General features: G+C 46.5%; 1 protein-coding gene across 1 annotated transcript in view; it reads right to left on the reverse strand.

Moving 5' to 3' along the window:
* The window catches only part of LOC145360665 (sorbitol dehydrogenase-like), an 87,072-nt gene extending 71,299 nt beyond the window's left edge, over positions 1–15,773 (reverse strand). Inside the window, exon 1 of the mRNA XM_080216014.1 lies at positions 15,671–15,773. Coding sequence (XP_080072140.1) covers positions 15,671–15,773 — 103 coding nt within the window. The remainder of the gene's footprint in view (positions 1–15,670) is intronic.
* Between the last annotated feature and the right edge of the window lie 1,286 nt (positions 15,774–17,059).

Here is a 17,059-nt window from a genome sequence, read left to right on the forward strand (position 1 = left end):
GTTATCAGAGAGAGATTGAGAGCTGAGGCAAAGAAAGAGGTTTTAGGGTAGGCGCCCAAAAGCTTGGCCGAGGAGGTAGGTTTAGAGAAGGGTCTCTAAGGCAGAGAGAGAGGCAAAGATGTTTGGAGAGGGAACAACCAGGCATGGTTTAAAAAGCATTTAGACAGTTACATGGGTAAGATGGGTATAGAGGGATTTGGGCCGCACGCAGACAATTGGGACTAGGTTCGAAAAAAAAGGATGGCATGGACAAGTTGGGCAGAAGGGCCTGTTTCCATTCTGTAAACCTCTGTGACTCTATGGTGTCAATAGTGGATGCTGGGGAGGCAGAGAAGGCTAGATTTGGAAGATTGCAGAGTTTACAAGGACTCAACAAGGTTACAGAGAGTGCTGTGAGTTCCCATCACCTACCTTGCTGGAAAAATGGGTGACAAAACCTGCCATTTCTTCACACACAGAGTTTTTTTGAGAAAATTCCACCCATGATCTCATCACTGATTGTATTGTTTTAATGCTTATTTATTAGTGTCACAAGTCGGCTTACATTAACTCTGCAATGAAGTTACTGTGAACATCCCTTTGTCGCCACATTTTGGCGTCTGTTCAGGTACACTGAGAGAGAATTTGGCATAGCCAATGCACCTAAACAGCATTAACCAGTCTTTTGGACTGTGGGAGGAAACTGGAGCACCCAGAGGAAACCCACACAGACACGGGAAAACATGCAGACTCCACACAGACAGTGACTCAAGTTGGGAATCAAACCCGGGTCCCTGACACTGTGAGGCAGCAGCGCTAACCACTGTGCCACCATTAGGGAGTTTGCATTCAATATGGTGGCACAGTGGTTAGCACCGCCCTCTGAGAGAAATTGCCCTTTTTTTGCCCTTGGGGCGAATCTCCCAAAAGAATTCCAAGTGTCGAATTTGCGAAAAAACTCGAGTAATTCCCACTGATTCTTTTCTGTGAGACTTTCAAAATGAATCTCCCACACTCTGTGCTCTGCAGAGCGCCTCAGGGTGAATCACTCCAGAAATTCAGTGAACAGGGCCTATTTCCACTGGAGAGGCCAGCAGCATAGCACCGAGTGCGTCACTGCGCATACACCGATCTGTCAGTGCCGAGGTCAGTGCATGTGTGTAGCCCCGCACTGTCGGTCTCCCAATCGCCGGCCAGCCCCCGCCCAACGCCCACCCCATCACAATTACCCTCAGAGGCCCAGCAACCCCACCCCCCCCCCCCTCAAATCAGGCCCTGTCCCCATTAGGCCCCGCCACTTGGCACTGCCCGGTGCCCAAGTGGACAGTGTCAGCGTGGCCCCAAGGCACTTAGCCTCTCAGGCAATGCCAAGGTGGCAATGCCCAGAAGGCACCCAACCTGGCTCCCGATCCTCTTGGATGGCCTCAATTATTCCCCCTTCACTCCGGCAGGGTTGAGACAGCAGCTGCGGGGGAGGGGTTGCAAAGCTGGCCAGCAACTGGGAGGCTGGCAACCCCCCCCACATTCCCCATGGCCTGACCCACTCCACTCTACTCCAAACATGCCCTGGCCAGAACTGCCATCCACTTCCAGCCCACCTCGATCTCCTGCCCCACCCTGCCCTCCCACTGACAGACCCAATGTTCTGCCCCTCCTGATTCCCCCCTTCCCATCACCAACAGCAGTCCAGACCACCCCCTCTCTCCTGACTCCCCCTCTCTCCCCACCGGCAGTTCCGAACCTCTCATGGTGTTGGCCCCCCAACAGGCTGACTTCCCCTTCCCCTCCACCCCCCCACCCTGATGGTCAGCCCCATCGCTGGCCTCCCTCCCTCTGTCACTCAGTCCGAAGTGCAGAGTAGTGGCAGGAATCCCCATCGATCGCCCCCACCAGGCCCTGTTCCCATTAGCCCCTGCCCCCTGGGCAGAACCCAGTGCCCAAGTGGGCAGTGCCAAGGTGACCCCAGGGCATTGGCACTTAGCCCCTTGGGCAGTGCCAAGAAGCCAGCTGGCAGTGCCAAGGTGCCAATGCCCAGGAGGCACCCCCCGGTTCCTGACCCTCTTGGGGGCCTCAATTGTCATCCCCGCAAGTGGGGATCTGCAGTAAACCCCACTGGAGTGAAATACTCCTGGTGGTGGGGGAGAGGCTAGTGGACCTGGAGACTTCAGTTCTGGGCCTGCAAAAGATATTAAATAGTATTAAAATTTTGTGTAAATTATTCAGCTGTGCGCCGCAAATCTGACATTGGGAGACACTTGGGGGCCATGGCACCCAGCAGGGAGCCCACAAAATGGCCTCTACTAGAGTCTCCCGGCCCACTGCGCTACATGGCACAGCAGGATGGGAGGATCAACCACTGGGATGTCCATTTATATATCAACTCAAAAATAGCTGCAAGCAGCAAAGTCTCTGATGGCAATGTGGCTGTTGCTTTTTCATTACAACTCATCAGGGGTTAATAACTGAGGGTGCAAAGGTCGCTGGTTCCAGGTAGCATAAAACAAATTCCAAGAAAAGGCAATGCAATGACCTCTGCTTGTGTGGCACGGTAGCCTTCGAGGATTTGCTATATGAGGCAGTATCAGCCGATTGTTGAAGGGTGGCTAAAGAATTCTTGTTTCACAATACAAGTCTCTTCCCCAGGAAAGATCATCAGGAAGCAGTCGTATTGTTTTTAAAGGCTTACATTAACACGGCAATGAAGTTACTGTGAAAATCCCCCAGTCGCCACACTCTAGCACTGTTCCGGTACACTAAGGGAGAATTTGGCAATGCACTCTAACCAGCACATCTTTCGGGCTAAGGGAGGAAACCGGAGCACCTGGAGGAAACACACGCAGACATGGGCAGGGTGTGCAGATTCCGCACAGACAGTGCCCCAAGCCAGGAACCGATCCCCGGTCCCTGGCACTGTGAGGCAGCAGTGCTAACCACTGTGCCACCCCTATTGAACATGTAGCTACAGCCTTAAAATAATAAGGCAGAATGGCACACTTGTGGTCAGACTTCCTTATAATGTGCATATAGCATTCCTTTGGTATTGAGGTTGCCAAAAGCTTCCAAAGTACTTCATGCTCATCAGTTGAGCACATGCTGATAACATGTCATGTGCATGCATGCTGAAGAAAACATGGACATCCATGGAACATGGGCATCGCTGGCTGGCCAGCATTTATTGTCCATCCATGGTTGCCCTTGGAGGGCAGTTGAGAGTCAAACACATGGCTCTGGAGTCACATGTAGGCCAGACCAGGTAAGGATGGCAGATTTCCTTCCCTAAAGGACATTAGCAAACCAGATGGATTTTTCCAACAATTCACAATGGTTTCATAGTCATTGGTAGATTCGTAATTGCAATAATTTTGTAATTCAAATTCCACCAACTGCCATGGTGGGATTCGAACCCGGGTTCCTGGAACATTAGCTGAGTTTCTGGATTAATAGTCTAGCAATAATACCACAAGGCCATCGCCTCCCCATATGACATATTACAAAGAAATCTGGGCTTATGCATTATAGAAACATGGAATCCCTACAGTGCAGGAAGATGCCATTCGGTCAAATGAGTCTGCACTGACCACAATCTCACTCAAGATCTATTCCTATAACCCTACATATTTACCCGTGCTAATCCCTCTGACATGAAGGGTCAATTTATCATGACCAATTCAGCTAACCTGCACATCTTTGGACTATTGTAAATCATGGCTACAGTTTTACAGCAGTTGGTCCTGCACTTGCAATTTAGTAGGTAAAATTCACTGATCTTCCATTTTTACATTTCTTATTAGAAAATATATTTAGCCTGACAAAAGAATACTGCACAGGAGACCACTCGGTCCATTGCCCTTGTTACTGGTTCTTTGAAAAAGCTATCCAATTAGTCCCACTCCTCTTTTTTCTCTCCCCTACACCAAGTGGTATTATAGCTAGACTATTAATCCAGAAACTCAACTAATATTCTTGGGGCTTGAGTTCGAATCCCGCCACAGCAGATGGTGGAATTTGAATTTGCAAAAAAAAAATTTGGAATTAAGAAGTTACTGATGACCATGCATTGTCACTTTTTGGAAAAACCCATCTGGTTCACTGATGAGCTTTAGGGAAGAAAACCTGCTGTCCTTACCCAGTCTGGCCTACATGTGACTCCAGAGCCATAGCAATGGTACTGTGAGGCAACAGTGCTAACCACTGTACCGCCCTACTGATTCTGATTTCATGTCTGTATCTATTTCATAAAAAACAGGAGCAGGAGTAGGCCATTCAGCCCTTCAAACCTGCTCCTTCATTCAACTTAAGTTAACCTTTCTCTACACCCTAGCTATGACTGTAATACTACATTCTGCACCCTCTCCTTTCCTTCTCTGTGGACAGTAAGCTTCATCTGCATAGTTCACAAGAAATAATACTGTATACTAATACGTATCACAATAATAAATCAAATCAAAATCAAATTGAATCAACTCGGGCAACAACAAAAACTCGCCAGCCAGCAATGCCCATGTCTCACAAATGAATAATAAAAAAAATTCCTTCCCTATAAATGCCACGGAGGCTTTTGAAACCAAAAATGAGAATTTGCAAATGGTGACGTTGCTTAATTGGAAGCCAGTGTACGTCAGGGAGGTCACACAGGGTGGTGATTGAATAAGTTGTGATGGGACAACCTGATCAACTACAAAGAAGAGCAATTTAATAATCAGTTTATGTCATAAAACAAATTTTTTTTACAACAGTCACTTGTGTTGTGACATTGGGTTTCACAATGTTAATGCACATCGATGGTAGCGTTCTGAAACTTCACATCAAATTTCTTCATATTTTACTGAAAGTAATCAGTCCTTTTACGATAAAGGGTTTTTGCTTGATTACTAGGCAGGTGCTGTTATGATCTGTTTGATTGGCTGGTGGGTGAATGCAAGTTCAGATTGCCTTCCAAGAGGAAATTTAAACTGAAACTCTCTGCTTCATGACTGAAAACTTAATTCTCATTCTTGCTGCTACTTTTTCCTTTTTCATTCATGGCATTGCTGGCTGGGCCAGCATTTATTGCCTTTGAGGCGACAGTTAAAGGTTAATCACATTGCTGTGGTTCTGGAGTCACATGTAGGCCAGACCAGGTAAGGGTGGCAGATTTCCTTCCCTCAAGGGCATTAGTAAACCAGCTAGGTTTTTACAACAATGGTTTCATGGTCATCGCAGAATGGACTATTGATTTTTTAATTCAATTCAAATTTCACCAGCAGCGTGGCGGGATTTGAACTCGCATCCCCAGAGCATTAGCCTGGTTCTCTGGGTTACTAGTCCAGTGACAATGCCACGACACCATTCCCCTTGTAGGAATCTTCAATTGCTCCCTGCTCCTCTTAGTTGCCAGTTCTTTGCCTGTAATTAGTTTTCTCTTGTGCTTTACTTCTGTCTAAGCAAAGTGAAGTAAAGTTTATTTGTTAGTCACAAGGAGGCTTACATTAATACTGCAATGAAGTTACTGTGAAAATCCCCTGGTTGCCACACTCCGGCGCCTGTTCGGGTACGCTGAGGGAGAATTTAGCATGGCCAGTGCACCTAACCAGCATCCAGAGGAAACCCATGCAGACACAAGGAGCACATGCAGATTCTGCACAGATACTGGCCCAAGCCAGGATTCGAACCCTATGTATTCCTATGTAAAATAACCCACTCTGTTCACTGGTGAATTGTTCTTTGACAAGCTAAAGGGAAAGTCACTTCGAAAGTCAGTTTGAATTGGACACATCTTTGGTCACTAAGGAGCAATTTAACATGGCCAATCCACCCAATCAACACACCTTTGGATATTAAGGGGCAATTTAGCATGGGCAATCCACCTAACCTACACATTTTTGGATACTTAGGGGCAATTTAGCATGGTCAATCCACCTGATCTGCATATCTTTGGACACAAAGGGGCAATTTAGCTTGGCCAATCCACCTAACCTGAACATCTTTGGACACTAAGGGATAATATTACCATGTCCAATCCACCAACCTACACATCCTTGGAGTGTGGGAGGAAACCAGAGCACTGGAAGGAAACACGGGGAGAATGTGCAAACTCCAGACAGACAGCCACCCGAGGATGGAATTGAGCCTCAGTCCCTGGTGCTGGGAGGCAGCATTGCCAACCACTACACATAGTTTTAATTAAATTAAATTTTAAAAAATGACTTCCTGGACAATTTGTCTTGGCATTGTTTTTGGCACAAGGTGGTGTCACTTTCTAATTATATCTTTTGCACCTTGCACAATGATCCAGTCCCACACTCCCAGTGTCTCTTGACCTGAACCGCCCAGCTCAAATCAAACAAGGTCCGAAACCTGGCATGTCTTCAGACCCGAGGCAGCCAGCATTGAGTCACTGTGCCGGTGTCACATTTTCCAGAAAAGTACAACTGTTACACAAATCCTTTGTCACATGCGATTGGGAAGCTTTGGCAAGTACTAGTTGTGACTTTTTTTCCGGAAATCGGAATTGACATCTGTAAAATAGCCACAAGGCAAACATGTTTCACACAGTCAGGCAGCCTGTTCCAGATCTGCGCGTTCCTCGTGGACATCCGAAACTGGTGTTTTCAAATGTAAAAAATATTTGCTTCACGTCTGCAGCAACTTTGGTTACAGGTTGGGATTTTCCCCAGGGAGAAAGCAACAACAGTCAAATAGTGAGAAAAAAATTACATCAGATTAAAATCACAGAATCCCTACAGTGCAGGAGGAGGTCATTTGGCCTACTGAATCTGTACTGACTCTCCAATAGAGCATCCCACCCAGGCCCTATCCTCTGCAGCCTCACACCTTTACCCCATTAATCCCCCTTACCTGCCCATCTTTCAACACTAAGGGGCAATTTAGCATGGCCAATCTAACTAACCTACATATCTTTGGACATTAAGAGGCAATTTAACATGGCCAATCCACCTAACTAGACATCTTGGGACACCAAGGGGCAATTTAACATGATCAATCCACCTAATCAGCCTATCTTTGGGCACTAAAGGGCAATTTAGCATGGTCAATCCACCTAATCTACACATCTTGGGGTGCTAAGAGGTAACTTAGCATGGACAATCCACCTAAGCCGCACATCTTTGGACTGTGGGAGAAAACCGGAGCATCCAGAGGAAACCCACTCTGACATGGGGAGAACGTACAGACTCCACACAGACAGTGACCCAAGACTGGAATTGACCTCGGGGCACTAGAACTGACCAATGACCAATCCCTGCAATGTTTATGGAAGTCTTCTCCCACTGACTCCACATTGCACCCGCTAACACATAAACTGCATCCAATGCCACCAAACATTCAATAAGTGGGTCTGATTGCCACATCATCATTTGACTCACACAGGTGGAGCATCTTTCACAAAATTCTCATCCACATTCGCATATCCTTCCCTGGTGCCCCTCGCTACCTCTGTAATCTCCTCCAGCAATTTGACTCTCAGAAGTCTGAGAAGCACGATGGCACAGTGGTAGCACTGCTACCTCACAGCACCAGGAACCAGGGTTCAATTCCAGCCTCGGGTGACTGTGCGGAGTCTGCATGTTCTCCCTGTGTCTGCGTGGGTTTCCTCCGGGTGCTCCAGTTTCCTCCCACAATCCAAAGATGGGCGGGTTAGGTTGATTGGCTGTGCTCAATTGCCCCTTAGGGTCAAGGGGATTAGCAGATTGGTGCGGATTCAATGGGCCGAATGAACTCCTTCTGCACTGTAGAGATTCTATGATCTCTACGATTTCCTCTATTCCGACCCCATTTTGTTTTGCCTGGACCTAAAGCTCTGGAATTCCCTCCTTAACCATCAATGTCTGTCTCCTTGAAGAGACTCCTTGAAACCTAATTTTATGCTCCAAGTTTTGTTTGTTTTTTCTAATTCCTTCTTCAACGTGCCTCTGTACCAAAATGTATTCTATAACAATCCTGTTTAGCGTCATGCGAAATGTTACCATAAATCCAAGCTTTCTTTTACTGGTTTCCTTCTGTAGGACCCTGATCCGTTCACCATAGGGAATGGTCAATCTAGGTTTGTTATTTCTGCATAAAGTTTAAAGTGTTAAGTTTATTTATCAGTGTCACAAGTAGGCTTACATTAACACTGCAACATGACGTTACTGTGAAATTTGCCAAGTCACCACGGTCCAGTGCCTGTTCGGGTACACTGAGGAAGAATTTAGCATGGCCAATGCACCTAACCAGCATGTCTTTCGGACTGTGGAAGGAAACCAGAGCACGCGGAGGAAACCCATACAGACTTGGGCAAACTCCGCACAGACAGTTACCCAAGCCGGGAATTGAACCCAGGTCCCTGGCACTCTCCCTGGGCAGAACCCACAGGCATGGGTTAGGTTGATTGGCCATGCTGAATTGCCCCTTTGTGTCGGGGGGAACTAGTAGGATTACAGGGATAGGGCCTGGATGGGATTGTTGTTGGTGCAGGCTCAATGGGCTGAATGGCCTCCTTCTGCACTCATTAAGAAGTCTGACAACACCAGGTTCGAGTCCAAACGATTTATTCGATAGTAAACTCACAAGCTTTCGCGGGTTTCCCTCTTCATCAGGTCAATGGAGAGCACTGGCCTCAGACAGTGCATCCAATAGCACAGACAGTTTACAGATTACTGATTAGAATGCAAATCTTTACACCTAACCTGCTATTCAAGTCTTGAAGTGGCCAACAATGTGAGTGGAAGGAGCACCGAGCACAGGTTAAAGAGATGTGTATTGTCTCCAGACAGTGCAGTAAGTGAGGTTTTGCAAAATACACATCTCTTTAACCTGTGCTCGGTGCTCCTTCCACTCACATTGTCGGCCACTTTAAGACTTGAATAGCAGGTTAGGTGTAAAGATTTGCATTCTAATCAGTAATCTGTAAACTGTCTGTGCTATTGGATGCACTGTCTGAGGCCAGTGCTCTCCATTGACCTGATGAAGAGGGAAACCCGCGAAAGCTTGTGAGTTTACTATCGAATAAATCGTTTGGACTCGAACCTGGTGTTGTCAGACTGCTTACTGTGTTCACCCCAGTCCAACGCCGGCATCTCCACATCACTCCTTCTGCACTGCCAGGGTTCTATGATCCTGTGATAGGCACTTCTTCAAGGAAAGCGCCAAGGGATCGTTTTACGTTCACACGTGGCTTTTTCTCATCCAAAAGATGGCAACCTCTACAGTGCAGCACTCCCTCGGACCTCTGCTGAGGGACTTGAACCTATAACCTTCCAGCTACAGTGATGAGAGTGCTACTGACTGTGTCCAGATTGAGACATGAAATACAAACAGCCATCGGCATACTGTCCATCCCTGTTGCTTATTCTATGACAGGTTGTCGTTCACAAGAAACACCAGCATGTGGGCATCACGGTGCTTAGCACTACTGCCTCAGAGTGCCAGGGACCGGGATTCAATTCTCAGCTTGAGTCACTGTCTGCATGTTCTCTTCGTTCTGCATGGGTTTCCTCCGGGTGCTACGGTTTCCTCCCACAGTCCAAAGATGTGCAAGTTTGGAGGATTGGCCATGCAAAATTGCCCCTTAGTGCCTGTTTTAAAGTTTATTTATTAGTGTCACAAATAGGCTTACATTAACACTGCAATGAAGTTACTGTGAAAATCCTGTGGTTGCCGCACTCCAGTACCTGTTCAGGTATTCTGAGGGAGAATTTAGCATGGCCAATGCACCTAACCAGCATGTCTTTAGGATTGTGGGAGGAAACTCATGCAGAGACGGGGAGAACGTGCAGACTCCACACAGCCGGGAATCGAACCCGGATCCTTGGCACTGTGAGGCAGCAGTGCTAACCACTGTGCCACCCTGCTGCCCAGGGGGTCTAGCAGGGTAAATATGTGGGGGTACAGGGATAGGACCTAGGTGAGATTGTTGTCGGTGCAGACACAATGGGAAATATTCAACCTGGAGTTCAGTACTAGTGGTGTACCACAGGGATCCGTTTTGGGGCCACTGCTGTTTGTCATTTTTATAAATGACCTAGATGAGGGTGTAGAAGGATGGGTTAGTAAATTTGCGGACGACACCAAAGTTGGAGGAGTTGTAGACAGTGAGGATGGATGTTACAGTTTGCAGAGGGACATAGATAAGCTGCAGAGCTGGGCTGAGAGGTGACAAATGGAGTTTAATGCGGAAAAGTGTGAGGTGATTCACTTTGGAAAGAGTAACAGGATTACAGAATATAGGGCTAATGGAAGGACTCTTGGTAGTGTCGACGAGCAGAGATATCTCGGTGTACATGTGCATAGATCCCTGAAAGTTGGCACCCAGGTTGATAAGGTTGTTAAGAAGGCGTACGGTGTGTTAGCTTTTATTGGTAGAGGGATTGAATTTCGGAGCCATGAGATCATGTCGCAACTGTACAAAACTCTGGTGCGGCTGCACTTGGAGTATTGCATACAGTTCTGGTCGCCACATTATAAGAAAGATGTGGAAGCACTGGAAAGGGTGCAGAGGAGGTTTACCAGGATGTTGCCTGGTATGGTGGGAAGGTCTTATAAGGAAAGGCTGAGGGACTTGAGGTTGTTTTCGTTAGAGAGAAGAAGGTTAAGAGGTGACCTAATTGAGGCATACAAGATGATCAGAGGATTAGATAGGGTGGACAGTGAGAGCCTTTTTCCTCGAATGGTGATGACTAACACGAGGGGACATAGCTTTAAATTGAGGGGTGATAATTATAGGATGGATGTCAGAGGTAGGTTCTTTACTCAGAGGGTAGTAAGGGCGTGGAATGCCCTGCCTGCAGCAGTTGTGGACTCGCCAACTTTTAAGGGCGTTCAAATGGTCAGTGGATAGACATATGGATAACATTGGAATAGTTTAGGTTAGAAAGTCATTAGATTCGTTCCACTGGTCGGCGCAACATCGAGGGCTGAAGGGCCTGTACTGCGCTGTAATATTCTATTGTCTCCCCCCCCGTGCAGGATTTGGGATTCTACAATTTACACCATCAAGAGACAAACCTGAGATTTGGCATGCCCAAAATTCCACCATACCACAGGGTGCTGGGCTCAGCCAGAAACCTCAACACTGTTTGCCCTGCACGCTCCAATTCCCTTCCTTTGCAGTCAAAATCTCTCCAACCACACCTTTGGGCTCCTACCTAAATTCCTTCAATCTTGATTAAGGTTTACACCTTCCCTTCTGCAAATATGCTTAAACCTGAAATAAGTTTCACTCTCTAACTTCCACTCTCCCTTCTTCACATTTTTAATAGAATTCTACAGTGCATAAGAAAACCATAGTCCCACCCAGGCCCTATCCCCATGACCCCATGAATTTACCCTATCTAGTCCCCCTGGCACAAAGTGGCAATTCAGCATGGTCAATTAATCTAAGCTACACATCTTTAGACACTAAGGGGCAATTTAGCATGGCCAATCCACCTAACCTGCACATCTGTGGACTGTGGGAGGAATCTGGAGCACCCAGAGGAAACCCAAGCAGACACAGGGAGAATGTGCAAACTCCACACAGACAGTGACCAAAGGCCAGGAATTGAACCTGGTTCCCTGGCGCTGAGGGGCAACAGCGCTAACCACTGTTCCACCCCTGTAAAAGCATTCCGATGACATAATGGAGTTTCCCATCTGTAGCTGTTCATGACCACAGCCCAGCCACCGTTGGCAGGGTTACTTCTCATACAGTTTACCAAACAAATGTGCATTGATGAAAAATTAAGAACCGCATTGAGCACATTATGCTAATTAACCAATCACATCCAGTAAATCTTTTGATTTCACTAAGCCTGTCAGTGGTACTTAACTGATGACACATCGAGTCATTATTACGCATAAGGAAGCCAAAATCAAATCAACTGTTTACAGAATATCAAATAACATAATCTCCTTATGAAGTTATTGCATAACACAAGGGGTGGATATGTGACATGATATCCCAGTGAGTCATACTGGCTGGGCCCAAGCTCTTAATGCAGTCCCAACTGATTTTGGTAAAGGAAGTAGAAGGAAAATACCTTGCAGCTAAGGAGGGGAGTGGTAGTGAGAGGGTTAAAAATGTCAAGCTGGATGAGGCAGAACATAGAAACATACAAGGTAGGAGCAGAAGGAGGCTATTCGGCTCTTCAAGTCTGCTCCACCATTCATTACGATCATGGCTGATCAAAAAAAACAAAAGAACAAAGAGCAATACAGCACAAGAACAGGCCCTTCGGCCCTCCAAGCCTGCACCGATCATGTGTTCCTAACTAAACTATCCATTTGTATTCCTCTATTCCCAGTCTGCTCATGTGGCTATCGAGATATGTCTTAAATGATCCTAGCGTGTCTGTCTCAACCACCTTGCTTGGCAGTGCATTCCATGCCCTCATCATTCTCTCTGTAAAATATGTCCCCCGCATATCTGTATTGAATCTTGCCCCCCCCCCTTACCTTGAATTTGTGAGCCCTTGTGTTTGTCATTTCCGACCTGGGGAAAAGGCTTCCAACTGTTCACTCTATCTATGCCCTTCATAATTTTACAAACTTCTATTAGGTCGCCCCTCAACTTCCATCTTTCCAAGGAGAACAAACCTAGTTTACTCAATCTCACTTCATAGCTAAGTCCCTCCATAACAGGCAACATCCTGGTAAACCTTTTCTGCACTCTCTCCAAAGCCTCCACGTCCTTTTGATAGCGTGGCGACCAGAACTGGATGCAGTATTCCAAATGTGGCCTAACCAACGTTCTATATAACTGCAACATTATATGCCAACTTTTATACTCTATGCCCCATCCAATAAAGGCAAGTATGCCATATGCCTTCTTCACCACCTTTTCCACCTGTGTTGCCACCTTTAAGGATCTGTGGACTTGCACACCCAGATCCCTCTGTGTGTCTATACTCCTGATGGTTCTGCCATTTATTGTATAGCATCACTTCACATTTATCTGGTTTAAATTCAATCTGCCACTTCTCTGCCCAATTTTCCAGCCTATCTATATCCTGCTGAATTCTCTGACAATGTTCATCACTATCCGCAACTCCAGCAATCTTTGTGTTGTCCGCAAACTTACTAATCAGACCAGCTACATCTTCTTCCAGATCATTTATATATATCACAAACAGCAGAGGGTCCCAGTGCAGAGCCCTGTGGAACACCACCAGTCACAGACCTCCAATCATAAAAAAGACCCCTCCATTGCTACCCTCTGTCTTCTATGGCCAAGCCAGTTCTGTACCCATCTAGCTAGTTCACCTTTGATCCCGTGAGACTTAACCTTTTGCATCAGCCTGCCACGAGGGACCTTATCAAATGCTTTACTACAATCCATGTAGACGACATCCATGGCCCTTCCCTCGTCAATCATTTTTACCACCTCCTCAAAAGATTCAACCAAATTTGGGAGGCATGACCTCCCTCGTACAAAACCATGTTGTTTATTGCTAATGACACTATTCAGTTCTAAATGTGTATACATCCTATTTCTAAGGATCTTCTGCAACAATTTCCCTACCATGGATGTCAAGCTCACTGGTCTATAATTACCCGGATATCCTTGTTACCCTTCTTAAATAACGGGATCATATTTTGCTATCCTCCAATCCTCTGGGACCTCACCTGTGTCCAATGAAGAAACAAAGATTTCTGTTAGAGGCCCAGTAATTTCACTTCTTGTCTCCCTCAGTAATCTCCCTCAGCAGATTGCCTAACTCAATAGTCCAATCCTGCTTTCTCCCCATAACCTTTGATCTCATTCGCCCCAAGTGCTATATCCAGCCACTCTCTTGAATACATTCAATGCTTTGGCGTCAACTATTTCCTGTGGTAATGAATTCCACAGGCTCACCACTCTTTGGGTGAAGCAATGTCTCCACACCCCTGTCCTAAATGGTCTACTCCAGACCTTCAGACTGTAGCCCCTAGTTCTGGACTCCCCCATCATTGGGAACATCCTCCTGGCATCTACCCTGTCTAGTCCTGTTAGAAGTTTATAAGCCTCCATGAGATTCCGTGCACCCCCGCCCCCAATCATCTCTTGTACACTTCAAACAGGTCACTTCTCAGTCTTCTCTGCTCCAAAGACAACAACGCAAGCCTATCCAACCAGGACAGTTGCCTTTATCAAGCAAGGCATAGTTTACAAAAGCAGGGCAGTCATGTAGAATTGCGTAGAACACAGTGATTAGCATTGCTGCCTCACAGCTCCAGGGATCCTGGCTTGGGTCACCGTCTGTATGGAGTTTGCATGTTCTCTCCATGTCTGTCTGGGTTTCCTCCAGTTTCCTCTCACACTCCAAAATGTGCGGGTTAAGTGGATTGGCCATGCTACATTGCCCCTCAGTATCGGGGGATTAACAGGGGTCATGGTGATGGGGCCTGGGTGGGATTGTTGTCAGTGTAGGTTCAATGGGCAATGGCCTCTTTCTGCACTGTATTGATTCTGTGATTCTAACTTTGGTGAGGTCACAGCTGGAATGCTGCGTGCAGTTCTGGTCACCACATTATAAGAAGGATGTGATTGGAGGGGGTGCAGAGGGGACTGAGATGGAACATTTAAGTTACAGAGAGAGGTTGGACAGGTTTGGGTTGTTTTCATCAGACCAGAGACGACTGAGGAGAGACCTGATCAAGGTGTTCAAGATTATGAGGGGCATGGACAGAGTGGACAAGGAGCAGCTGTTCCCTTTAGTTGAAGGTCAGTCACGAGGGGACATAGGGTCAAGGTGAGGGGCAGGAGCTTTAGAGGGGATGTGAGGAAAAAGTTTTTTATCCAGAGGATGGTGACAGTCTGCCTGGGAGGGTAGTGGAGGCGGGATGCCTTACATCCTTTAAAAAGTACCTGGATGAGCACTTGGCACATCATAACATTCAATGCTATGGGTTGGTAAATGGGATTAGGTGGGAGATTTTTAAACTGTATTTATTAGTGTCATGAGTAGGCTTACATTCACACTGCAATACAGTTACTGTGAAAATCCCCCAGTCGCCACACTTGGGAGCCTGTTCAGGTGCACTAAGGGAGAATTTAGCACGGCCAATGCGCCTAACCAGCACGTCTTTCAGGCTGTGGGAGAAAACCAGAGCACCTAGAGGAAACCCACGCAGACACCAGAAGAATGTGCAGACTGCACACAGACAGTGACCCAAGCTAGGAATTAAACCCAGGTCCCTGGAGCTGTGAGGCAGCACTGCTAACCACTGGGCCATTGTGCCAAATATTTTTAAGACAGAGATGGATAGGTTCTTGATCAATAAGGGGATCAAGGATTACGGGGGAAGGCAGGAGAATGGGAATGAGAATCATATCAGCCATGATTGAATGACGGCGCAGACTCGATGGGCTGAATTCTTGGCTTGGGTCACTGCCTGTGTGGAGTTTGCACATTCTCCACGTGTCTGCACGGGTTTCCTCCGGGTGCTCCAGTTTCCTCCCACAGTTCGAAAGATGGTTAGATGCGTCGGCCATGCTAAATTCTCCCTCAGTGTACCCGAACAGGCACCGGAGTGTGGCGACTGGGGGATTTTCACAATAATTTCATAAATTCCACTCCAAAATCTTATGTCTACAAGTTCAAGGAGGCAGTGAGGATTCAGAAAGATAATGGGGTACAGCAAAGAGTTAACCAGGATCTAACAGGTGAATTATATTGAAACCAAGTCGACGGGATGTAAAAGGATCCCTTTGTCTGCATTATTGCACAACCGCGTTTTCTCAGATCTAAGGTACTGGGGATAGCCAAGGCTTTACGGTACGGCAGCTCGACTGTGGTTCGCAGGGTCGTCACAGTGAGTTGGGCAGTCCACGAACAGAAATGATTCGGCTGGTTCATTAGTCGTGCACGTCATTGTCACTGGAGAATCCTGGGAATGAATGCTGTCTATTCACGGAGTTTCCAAATTTCCAACCTGCCGCTTTGACCTTGGGGCGGGGTGGGGGGGGTCTCTCACTCACTGCACAGGGCTGGTGCCTATTCTTCCTGCTCCTCGGGAAGACAGAAGTTATTCACAAGAGGAAGATGATTCAGTGTCAATAGTTAAACCTTACTTAGCTCGGGTCATGGAGGGCAAAGTAGATCATTAGTTTGAACAAAGAACTTGCTTATATCACTGCTCTGGATTTTTTCAAGAAATATTTATACCGGATCTATAATTCCATTGTAAAAACAGAATGCGACATTGAGCAATTGTGTTAGCAAACGAGTTATCGAGCAATTGCCTCCAATTAAATGTGATCACAGCCTGGCCGAAAAGAAAGACTTCCTTATACAGAGATGCAGTCAGGCATTCAGACTCATTTCAAAGAACAGCAGTGACATTTAAATTGAAGGCAAACAAGGCAATTGCTTTGCATAGATAGGAAATCTCCCTCCAATTCTCCCCGCTCCCCAACACTGAACAAACAGGAGTGACAAGGAGACCTATTCCTTTGTTTCAGAGGAAGGGGATAGCTTAGGGCAAAAGAGTTAAGTATCATTCAGGGTACCAGATTGAAATCCCTTCTGTTCTTCAAGTAGTTATGGAAGAATTTCAACATCTACTTGAACTAGGTGATTTTAACTGTTCACACAAAGTTTAGTTGAGTTTATTTGTTAGTGTCACAAGTAGGTTTACATTAACACTGCAATTAACACAGGTGGCACAGTGGTGCCAGGGATCCAGGTTTGATTCCCGGTTTGGGTCACTGTGCAAAGTTTGCACATTCTCCCCATGTCTGCGTGTGCTTCCTCCAAGTGTTCCAGTTTCCTCCCACAGTCCGAAATAAATGTTGATTAGGCATATTGGCCATGCTAAGTTCTCCCTCAATGTACCCAAACAGGCACCGGAGTGTGGCAACTATGTGATTTTCACAGTCATAGAAGTTTACAGCATGGGAACAGGCCCTTCGACCCAACTTGTTCACACCGTCCTTTTTTTTAAAACCACTAAGCTAACCCCAATTGCCCGCATTTGGCCCATATCCCTCTATGCCCATCTTACCCATGTAACTGTTTAAATGCTTTTTAAATGACAAAATTGTACCTGTAGTAACTTCATTGCAAAAAAGGGCTTGTATTTTTATAGCTCCATCACAATCTCAGGACAATAATCTGGACTTGCACATTGCCGTAATCCTAAT

This window comes from Carcharhinus amblyrhynchos, chromosome 32 (genome assembly GCF_965287045.1).
Source record: "Carcharhinus amblyrhynchos chromosome 32, sCarAmb.v2.hapA, whole genome shotgun sequence".
Taxonomy (NCBI): domain Eukaryota; kingdom Metazoa; phylum Chordata; class Chondrichthyes; order Carcharhiniformes; family Carcharhinidae; genus Carcharhinus; species Carcharhinus amblyrhynchos.